Raw genomic sequence first — 12,059 nt, 5'->3', positions numbered from 1 at the left:
CCACTGCACATGGATGTACTGAAATATGACTATATTCTAAAACATTAGATCAAGAGGTTTAAAAGAATACTATTTTATGTAATAAAAATACTTTATGCAGTCCTCAAATGTTTAAAATAAATATAAAGGATAATAAGGCTTCAAAATTGTATAAATAGATTATCTACAACGTTTAAGGAATGTCCAGGATCACGCTTTGAAAACACCTTAAAAAATCTCCATTTTGACCTACGCGGAGCACGTGGGCCGTTAATGTTCGACTATTTAAAAAAATATTCATTAATGCCAACAACTAATACATAATATATTTATATAAAGGTTAATGTTTTTTACAACCTTTTAACGTACATATATCTATAACACCCACGATGGGCTATTGCGTCGTGGGTCCCAAGTTCGAATCCTGGGTCTGACAAGTACACATATTGTTTTTCAATTTGTGTATGAGTCAGAGTATGGACCTAATAGGTTGAGCAAGTGGCTGACATCCATTTCTCGTAAAAACAAAATCTTTCAATACAAACCCCCACTCTGCGGAGGCCCATATGATTCTAATAGAATTGGACATGGTCGAAAGAAAACCTATAAGTATATAATTGTATTGGGTTTATTGTTCTTTATGTTTGCATTGTGCACAATTATTGTGATTGGTATACCACAAAGGATTTGAACTTTTACTCTTACAAATTACATGTTGATCGGTTGACTTTTGGACTGCAATTCCGGTTCAGCTGAAGTTTGTTAATTTTTCCAATTGATAGCATAATTTTCTATACCATCTACCAATTCAAATCGATAACTATATACACCATGAAAACAAAATTTACATGCCGATTATCTTGTTCAGAAGGCATAAAGCCCACCAACGCGGCGCTCGGTGCGCTCTCTACGAAGTAGGCCCCCTCCCACCCGCGCATTACCCTTCACCAATGTAATAAGGGGCTCAAGGAGCACAAAATAATTATTATTATCAGCGTCTCTCATAACAAAGCAATAAAAATATTATTAAATTTCTCGGGGCTTGTAATTAATATTCACGATGACATAATTATACCAGCGAAATATTGGCACGCAATAACTAAACAAAGAGTTCACTGATATTAAATAATGGCTTCTCGCCCGTCTATCGACGATGCTGCCAGAAGTGTAATTTCGTTTGCCGTGTTCAATGAATGGACTACGTTGTATAATTCGTATCGCTGAGAAGCCAAAAAACGATGAATCATGGGGCAGGCGGGCACAATGCGTCGTCAAATCCAGTGTGCGCTGGCTTATTTGATTACGTTGTATTTTCGATGATTTACACGCCACTTGTGAAATTTTGCGCGAGAGCCCCACTCGCTCCGTTAAGTGGGTTTTACGCCGAATGAGACGCTAGAGTTCCGTGCGAGTTTAGTTCTCCGAAAAATTTTATCATACTTACTTTCGTCAATATAATACACACAGCTCGTTTTGACCTGTTCAATTTTAGTGCTATTGATTAGGATACCTTTCGTTTTACGTTCTCCAAGTTGTTTATTATTTGTGTTGTCTTTGATATGTTAATAATATGTATCTTTAAATTAAGTTAGTGGGTCATATTATTGTCTATACGTACAATTATAACTTAATATGTACAAGACTAATATTTTTATTGGTTTCTTTGTTCCAGAGAGCGCGGGTGAGGATGAAGAAGAAGGCGGTAGTCTAACGCTGGAGGGTGAGGAGGGCGGCAGCATCAGACGCCCTTCCACCTGCCGCCTCGACATGCCGCAACTCCTCAGCCATCACCCGCATGACCACCGCCCCGATGACAAGAAAGTCAAGGTAAGAATATCTCTTGTTGACAATCTCCATGACATAATTGACCTTGAAATAACCTGCTATTGGTCATTCCAATTGGAAGTGCAATACAAACAATATATTTGACTTGCGAGGGAGAACTCGGATGTCATTATGTAATTATTTTTTACTGAGGTGTTTCTGTATCATATTAATTATTTATATCTTTTACTATTATAACATTTAAAAAGATCTAAATATAATGTTGTCAATGCATTTCTATTCATTTTACCAATTATATGTTTTAAAATATATGCTTAAGACAACAATTTCGTTGAGAATATCATAAATATAACATTAGATATAAATTCTTCTTTCTTGATTTATCTATCATTTTTGAGGATAATGACTACGTTGAAAAGGCTCCCATTGCTACATTCCACCAACGATATCTACCAGTGGCGAAGGGTGAAGGTAGGCTGTTAAGATCCTCACAAAAATAGTGCACATCAAACTTTCTTAGTCATACGTAATTATATTTAGTGAACTAAGACTACAATTTACAGATGGTGTAGGTTAGTTTTTAAAAATCAATTAAGCCCTGCCTAAACCAAACCATAATAGTATTGGTATATTTTGGGTAATAAGACAAAATTATGCACACTTTTTCATTCATACCTATTCGTTTTCGTTGAATTAAGAATACATATTACACATATTGTTGGTTCATTTTTTAAATTCATTAAGCCCTGTCTAAACCAAACTATAATAGATAAAAAATATTATTCTGTCTATAAAATATCCAAAGTTACGTATCATTTAATTGCATAATTTTAGATATTTTATAGATAGACGAGGATTTTTTGACCATTGTCTAATATGGCTTGGTTTTCGCAAGGTTTAATTGAATTTTAAAAACTAACCTACACCATTTGTAAATTGTTGTATTATTTCAATGAAAACAAATACGTATGACCGACAAAGTTTCGTGTGCAATATTTATGGCGGATATTAACAGCATAACTCCACCCTTCGCCACTGATATCTACATTCCGTTGACCGCATCACTGAAGATATAAGTTTTTTGGAAACTCTGTCTTCCGGGTCAACCCTAGATGTTTCACTAACAATAAGCCACCATAAATATTGTTTACGTGATGAAACTGTAGAACTCTCTGAAGAGATGTTTTGGAGAACCGGTGGGGAATATTTATTTTGTCAAGCACTGACACATTGGTACTTTCCATCATTCATGGTATCATCAACGTATACCTCTAGTAATTATAATAACTCAAAGAAATCAATTTAACATATTTTTTATATTACAACTATTCAAGTCTCGATACTATAAAGAAATATAAAAATAAATATTTATTCTAATATGATACTCCGTTTCTATATCTTGTATAACCTTACCATTATTAACACACATGTGAAACTATTATGTGTTTGACAACGAAAATCCTTTCTATCAGCCTGCAATCATTCACGTGTTCAAATGGACGGTAATAAGGCTAAATGGGTCACCATCTTCAGTTGGTTTATTTTACAAATCTCAGATTATTAATGTTATATAATGAAAAAACGCTGGAGAGTTCGATTCGCACTTAAACAACTTGGAGAGTAGAACTGAGTTAAATTTAATCGAGAGTGGAATGCCATTAAAAAAGTTTACATTGGTATAAATTTTATATGAAACAGTAATGTTACATAGTGATACTTAGATTATGTACATGGTTTTATATGTGTGCAACTACTGGTTAGGTTTGATCAATATTACAATATTAAATACTACATAACCTTTGCAATAATCGAAAATATATCTATCAAATAATATACTTAATTAACAACACATAATTAGTGCTTTAGAATAATGATAAAGTCGATAAAGCATAACGTTTATTATATATAGGGAATTAAACAAAAGATATTTTACTTAAGGTAGGGTGAAAGTATAGAAATGATCTTGGACACATAACATAACGATTATTTTTAATTAACTTATAGAAATAAGACACCATCATGATCATTAACTACAATCCTTGCCCGCATCCAAGAAATTTCTCAATAATATACGACAAGCTCCGTTCACTGCCTTTGCTCTAAGACTGTGAATTTCTTTCCACAAAGTCCAACCACCCCAGTTTAGGTACATCCCCGACTTTCATTTTCCCTACCAGTCTATTTGATGGTTTGGTATCTTTCATCCATGAGACGTGACTTACCCAACTCATACATGCGAAATGATACAGTGATAACTTACTGTGCACCACAATAGTTCATATTCTAAGAAATTCTAAAGCAGGGATTGGCAATTTGATATTCTGATCATGACCACAATTATAATTTAGAAGTCAGTCGCAAACACATTTATTTTGTAATGAAACTTTCGTAATTTTAGAGAGAAAGGCAATATATAATAATTTTACGAAGAAATGTTTTAATGTACCTACTTATATATTTATTTAATCAGGCGAGAACATTTTTTTCAAAGATTAAATAATAAAAACCGAATCAAATTGCGCGGCGGGTGGCTTTTCGCAATAACTCAATTATTGGTAAGAAAATTTAAGACGATGTTTTTTATACAAAACTTACAAGATTTCGGAAGAAAATAATATTTAATCTTAAAACACTTTGTTTTTTATATAGTTTTGTGATTTGAGAATAACCTTTTTTTCACACATCTTTTTTCATACATCTATGTATATATATGTGGGTTCACTACTGTGGGTAGTCATGGTGTGATGGATGAAGAAGTCGTCAGAAGGAGAGATAAGAAGTCGAGATTTGGCGGTTGCTCCGATGGATGAAGGAGCAAGTTTTATTTGCAGCGTAAACAGTCAGTACAAGAGTATGTTACAGTAGTTATGTTACAATACTTATGATAGTGTTCCGAAGTCCGATATCTGTAGAATAAGATGTTGTGCGGAGCGATTCTGAGACCGAGATACTAACAGACCGGGAACTTATATTCGAGTGACATGTCCAATGAATTATAATCCGCTATTTATTGACGTACTCACAATCAAAATAATATGTTGAAAAGAATATTTAAGAAATAATTATTTTAATTGAGTCAGCTACAATATGGAATTTGCGTCATCGGATATAGCTGACGATGTAAAAAATGGATATCGCGGAAACAATCATTGCAATCAGCTATCTACTGAGTTTGCCATAATTGGATACTACGGGAAATGGGTATTTAATATCGCAGATCAATATGCTGACAAGGATTGAGTTGCTTATCACCATATTATATATTATATATTATATTATTAAACATAATTTCATTTATAAATTTGTTCGAAATTGGCTAAAATATGTGTAAGTATCTAAATTATTATTACAAAAAAAAATCTTCAGTGGCAGCAAGCACGTTGTTGGGAATCCTTTTTTCCAAAAGTAATCGTATTAATATTAACATAAAACTTTATTCTGCGAATGTATCACGCTTAACCATTCATTTCTCTTTCAGCTCGCTGGACATAATAAAATTTTATATATCGGTTATTCGGACTAAAACGAACCTTTTATTCTCGGCCAACGCATTCTTCTAATTGCGCCGGCATAACGAAGACCCTTATCAACCCGAAATTCTTGGCATTTTGGCGGGAAAGGCGATAAAGAATTTACTCAGCAATTTTCCGAAAAGGGCGCTAAGAAAATATGGTATTAGTTTCATAAATATTAACCCTCGGTGTTGCCTTTTAAATTAATGTCCATTGTAAAATGTGACACATAAATTCTTCGCTACTGTATATTGCACGGTAGTTGGCTTTGGGCCAATGTAAGTGGGTACTTAGGAAATATAAGCGAAATAAGTATGTGTTGATTTCAAGTCTTAGTTTCCTCTGTAATTTTCAATTAATTTCATGCACCAATTCTTTTTACAACCATTTTATATTTTATCAATAAAAAAAACAATAACATTAACTAGGTAATAAGATTTATTACCTAACAGTAAATGAAATATATTATAGTATGTTCCAACAATTTATTTACTATACTATTTTAAATAATCTGCACTTAAGAGGGATGCTTATACTATCAGAGGCGAAAAGAGGCACCTAACGGAAAAATACGAAGCTTGCAATTTGAGATTTTTTTTTGATAATTTACAATTTCAACTGTAGTAATTAATAAATGTGTATCTGAAAACACTAAAAAGATTTATTATTTTTTTTTTAATTTAAAGATAAACTGGCAATTGTAAAAAAATGTAATAAAATGTGAATTCGTTGCAGGGTCAAATCTTATTATTACATTAAATTTTAAGGCTATATTTATTATTAAAATTTAGTTTATTAAGTTTTAGATTTTATGTGGTGTAGATTTTTGACTAATTCATCGTTTTAATATTTTTTATATATATTTTAAAAAATATCGATTTTTAAAAAATATAAATGTGTATAACTTGAAATCCTTTTTATTTATATCAAATTTTATTTTAGGCATGTTCACAATATTAAAGCTCGAGTTGATATAAATAAAAAGGATTTCAAGTTATACACATTTATATTTTTATAAAAATCGATGTTTTTTAAAATATATATAAAAAATATTAAAACGATGAATTAGTCAAAAATCTACACCACATAAAATCTAAAACTTAATAAACTAAATTTTAATAATAAATATGATGCTAAAATATAATGTAAGTAATAATAAGATATGACCCTGCAACGAATTCACATTTTAATACATTTTTTTACAATTTTAAGTTTATCTTGAAATGAAAAAAAAAATTAAAATCTTTTTAATGTTTTCAGATACATATTTATTAATTAATATTGTTGAAATTGTAAATTATCAAAAAAAAATCTCAAATTGCAAGCTTCGTCTTTTCCCGCTAAGTTCTCTGCTGGCATGCCTCTTCCCCTTAATTTCAATACTATCATAAATACACAATATTTCTACATTTTATATATGTATATATGTATGTAATATTGTTGAAATAGTAAATTATCAAAAAAAAATCTCAAATTGCAAGCTTCGTCTTTTCCCGCTAGGTTCTCTGCTGGCATGCCTCTCCCCCTTAATTTCAATACTATCATAAATACACAATATTTCTACATTTCATATATGTATATGTATAATATTTTGCAACGTAAGTTATAGCATTATTATTGTATTTAAACTGATGTCTTAAAATTACTATACGGCTTCGTATCCAATTTAAATGTGACCTTTCACTACCTGACTAGCCTCCCATCGCCAAATATATCCTCGAACCCACAAACACCCCTTGATTAAATCAAGACTGTTGACATATGATTTTCTTTCGCACGGTAATACCAGATTGGAAAGAAGATCTCGATGTTTTTCTAAAAAATCTTTCGCTCTCTGTCTCTCCGATGGAAGGCAGTAAATTCAATGTTTTTTTTTCTCTCCGGAAATCTCTCTCTGATGTATAGGTATTTGGACGTAGTGAATTGTACACCTTGGGGCCGTGAGTTTCGGAGGCTTTGTCGAAGTTAATCGAATCTAACCGCATTTGGCCCGACGTCTATCGATGATTCGAAAATACGACAAAATGAAGAAATGTGAAGGCATTTAGGTGGATAAATGGTAGAGAGATAAGACATCAAATATTTTTCGGTCATTATCACAACTCACAAAACGAAATATAACTTATGACAATCGATAGCATTACTTTTATTATACGGTATCTCTTTCTATTTGGCGTTAACATATCTTTCTCGATCAATCAACCTTTGAACTCGTAGCCTTTCTGTATTCCGTCTTTCTTCAGATCCACTAAATATTGTAAAGGCGGAAAAACGACAAATCACGGTAAAGAATTTTCATCACATCTGTGAATGAATGAATGTTAATGGTTGGATGCAGGTTTCTCACAATTAACTGAGATAAGTAGCGCCACCACTAATTGATACAAGACTTGATAAATGCACGTAGCAATTATTAAAAACATTTTAATTATCCGTATTTTTACTGCACTTAGAATTACATTGTATTTAGTTTATTTTTACCTGACTATACCAACAGTTATCGTTTGCTTTTTTTAATTCTACCAGTTCCATCACTTAAGTATAACGAAATATCTGGCCATAATAATTTCATGCATTAAAAATATTATTTTGTACGTGTGTAATTATTCTCAATCACCCCTGGGAAGGTTTTTTTTTTTTGAATTATTAATAACCATGTCCTTGCTTTTTCGTACAAGGTGGTTATTAGTAATTTTGAACAATCACAAACACCCAGGGTTTGAGAAAAACACATACATATGATGTGTCCTGTCCGGGAATCGAACCCAGGAACTCTCGGGTGGAAGGCAAGCGCCTTACGCACTGCACCACGAGAGCCGCCTCCCTGGGAAGGTTGGTATATCTATAAACGGATTTCCATAAATATTAGAAGCTAAATGAAAGATTTAGAAATAAAGTAAAGTATTCATCGCTTTGAAGAAATTACGTAATAACGCCAAATGTATTTTTAATAATTTCACAAATGTTACTAATAATATAATCTTGTAACTTTGATGATATTATAATACTTTCTTCTATGAAATGCACGTAAATATCAATGCAGTCTATGTGGTATCATCACAGCTTACTCTTAGTATCATATTCAATTTAATTTATCGTCACGAGAGATAAACCGGTACTAAACTGGAACCGATACACCTTCCGGCACACCACCCGCACACCCCGGGCTATACTATATGAGTGACGCAAAAAGAAAATGCGGGAGAGTCCCGATAATGTCGAGCATTTTCTACTCGCGTTCTATGCAAAGTGTCATTTGTGTTGCGATCGTAAATATTTATTAACCTGAACGAGAAAGTACAAAATTCAAAAAAAAAAAAAAACAACATTGAATTGAAGTATGGGATGTACAGCGTCTCTTAAACTTTATATATTAAAGGAAATTTTCTTTTGAGATTATGTTTTTTTCTTATTTAAACTCGAAGAATCCCCGACACTCGATAGTCTTCTCGTATCTTCCCTTCGATGATATTTAATGCCCTTTCATGACGCCAGAATCCGGTTGGCTTAAAGAACAGAAAATCCACATATCAATACTCTTGAGATATCCTCAGCATATGGCATAGCCTTGTTTACTCTCAGCGTGATGAAGACTGCATGATCCGCTCTTTTATTCCTAAAGTTATACCACCGTACACCCAGTATTCACCGCAAATATTTGTTTTCGAAGCTCAGTATACGGTTGCTTTGACACACTGACGAGCTATCATAAAGCAGCACCGTCATAATGCGAGCATGAAATAAGCAGCATTTTGGTCTTAATCGAGTATAGTCGTAAACCCTAGATATTCCATATTGAATTAAATGTTGCCCTTCCCATTCCTAGTCTAGTAGCTATATAATAAAAAAAAACATCTTCCTTATATATTGTTCAACGCTTTCACAGTTTACTATTATTGTGTTTGTGTAGAAATAATAGTGTATTCCTCTTCTTTTTTTCCTCAGTGTGAATTTAAAAAAATATGTGTACTGTCGGGTATATTAATACGGCCTAAGTTTGTCAAAAACTATTTAGTTTAGCTGACAACACACGTTGTACAATCGATACCTTTTTTTACTTCTTGGATCCATCTTCCATAGTATTTGGCGACCAAATTTCAATATATCTCCCAATTCTCGACTAGTCATATTAGATTCTCAACGCCTTGGGTATTGAGCCACTTGCCAAAATTGCGTATCTAAGAACATATATTTATGCGTTTTCTCATACTGTCATCTACCGTCCCCTGCATAGTTAGTTAGTTAGACTAAATCATATTGTTTATCGCGGAAAATATTAAGGCCGAACAAAACAGTTTTTCTTCGATTGATGGTAACTATAAGTTAGGCCATATTAAAACTTTATCATTTGTGACATAAGGTTACATGTAAGTTGTACGTATGCAGTTTATCGTGGGACACTTATTCATGCGCCGCAGTACGTGAAACATGAGTTCGTATAATAATTTATCAAATGACGGGTTCTTCGTTGAACATTTCACCGTGGAATACATTTGTACGTATTTCACAAAATGCGGCGATAGTTTGCAAATAGTACTGTTCCAATTAGATTGACCCTAACGTAACCTAAACTAACCTAACCTAGTAAAGACATATCATAAAATTTGCCACATGTTGTAGCATACGTACAAATATACTCCACGGTAAAATGTTCAACGAAGAACAAACTCGTCATTTGATTAAATATTACACGAACTCATGTTTCACGTACTGCGGCGCACGAATAAGTGTCCTGCGGTGAACTGTTTACGTACAAATTTACGGATACGGTGACATAATATTTACTCATCCAGGAAATCTTCATTTAATGTCGATACAGCCGCATGTCAAAATTTTCCAGTCTTTTTTATAATTATACGAGTATCATATGCCTACATTATACACGAAGAACTCGCATGATAGCAATCAATCAATCACTAGTCATAATTATATTACACGCAACTATTTATATATTTAAGCTGCATAGTATCAACGTTTATTGTAGTTAGCTCATATTATATTATATATTGTTAGTGTTTAGAATTAAAGCAGACAAAAAATATTTTACCTAAACATGGTTGGTTTCTAATATTTTTCACACACACCAACAAGACAACCTACCCTACTCATCCAATTTTTTCAGTCTTTCACAAACAATCGTTAAGTCTGGTTGATCAATAAAAGACATGTTTATAATAGATTGCATCATATCTTAAGTTTAAACAGATTCAGAGTAAATAATAATAACAAGATAAAAAGAACTTTTTATATAAGTACAACGTTTTTAAATTTTTCTGTTGAATTATTATATGCTCAATATGCTCAAACTTGTACTTGATATGAAGTAAATAAATAAACAAACAAACAAATATAGAATACTGAAATTTTGACATTTCATTTTGATTTCCATAGTAACTTTCCATAGTAACATAGTAAATTTTAAATTTTCTGTTGAATCATATAAACTTGACAATTCTATGTATTAATAAAAACTTTTTATTGTACTTGATGGAAATACTGAATAAATATGGAATACTGAAATGTCATTTTGACATTTCATATTGATTTCCATAGTAACGCACGTATATATTAATAATTTAATTGCTAGAACCACCGCCTTAGCAACCAATAATAGTCTTTTACTTTTTACGGATTTTTCTGAAATAACTTTTCATACAAAACAGAATTGACTGAAAATGAATTCAATGCTGCTTAAAGATGGCTAAAAGTATTAAAAGAATTCATTGGCATCGTGTTCTGATATATTGTAAAAGTTTCAAATTTCTAGCTAGTCGGAAAGTTAGTTAAAAATCGATTGCAAGATTTGTACTGGACAAACAGGAATACGAGCTAATAAAAACATTGTAAAATAACGAAAGCAATTGGGCCAGATGGGGTCGTTTCGTGTAATTTTAAAATGTTTTGGATGATCCAAAAAACGGACAGCCAAAATAACAATAAATAACGCTAATATCAATAGTATGTGAGATGCAATACGGTCTTATAAACGATTAACAATTGTAGATTAATCTAGAAATACTTTCAGCTAGCTTTAACTGAAGAATTAGACCTGGGAAAAATTTCTGCAAAATTGCAAACTATGCGCCAAGTCACAGAGCGCTCACTATTAACAGACTTTCTACCCAAAAAAGGGGATTACTCAATTAGAGTGTCCTGCCTATTTACCTAAATTCTTGTAATTTATATTTTCAAAATTATACACTTTGCTGAACGAACGAAGGTTTTCTAATATAACTGAATTGAAACAGGAGACACTTAATAGTATTCTGAAAATGAATTCTAGACTCAGCCAGTATACATATATATACACCAAAGGATTACTTTGAAAGTAACATTAATCACTAGTATACAGTTTTATATAATATAATATATTATTATGGAAGAATTAAATGAGACTACATTCACTATTGAAAGTTTTTTTGTATAATATTTGAGTTTTTCGTCGATTTTACTGAGTTTTTGATTTCACAGCTTTTTAGAGCAACAATTTCATCCTCAGAAAATCTTATCGAACAATCAATTTTTGATAATGTCTCAAAGCATACCTGCCTCGTCGTCTTCAATTCAGATTATGATACAGTATTGGTTAGATCATAGGTATGCACCGTATGGATGACAATAAAAAGGTAAAGAATAATGTCAACCAATCTAGTAACACAGGCGGCTCTCGTAGTACAGTGCGTAAGGCGCTGGTCTTTTATCCGGGAGCTCTGGGTGCGATCTCGGTAAGGACAGAATTTTTTATTTGATTTTCTCAAATCCTGGGTGTTTGTGATTGTTCAA

The 12,059-nt window shown here is 32.2% G+C and overlaps 1 protein-coding gene across 1 annotated transcript in view; it reads left to right on the top strand.

Moving 5' to 3' along the window:
- Trpgamma (Transient receptor potential cation channel gamma) overlaps window positions 1-12,059 on the top strand; it is a 422,855-nt gene that overhangs the window by 244,503 nt on the left and 166,293 nt on the right. The window contains exon 3 of the mRNA XM_085958711.1: window positions 1,652-1,806. Coding sequence (XP_085814837.1) covers window positions 1,747-1,806 — 60 coding nt within the window. The 5' untranslated portion in view covers window positions 1,652-1,746. The remainder of the gene's footprint in view (window positions 1-1,651; window positions 1,807-12,059) is intronic.

This window comes from Rhyacophila brunnea, unplaced genomic scaffold (genome assembly GCF_057557595.1).
Source record: "Rhyacophila brunnea isolate RB1 unplaced genomic scaffold, BYU_Rbru_1.0 scaffold_8, whole genome shotgun sequence".
Taxonomy (NCBI): Eukaryota; Metazoa; Arthropoda; class Insecta; order Trichoptera; family Rhyacophilidae; genus Rhyacophila; species Rhyacophila brunnea.
The sequence above is the reverse complement of the archived record's forward strand: the minus strand, read 5'-3'. Positions and strand labels throughout refer to the sequence as shown.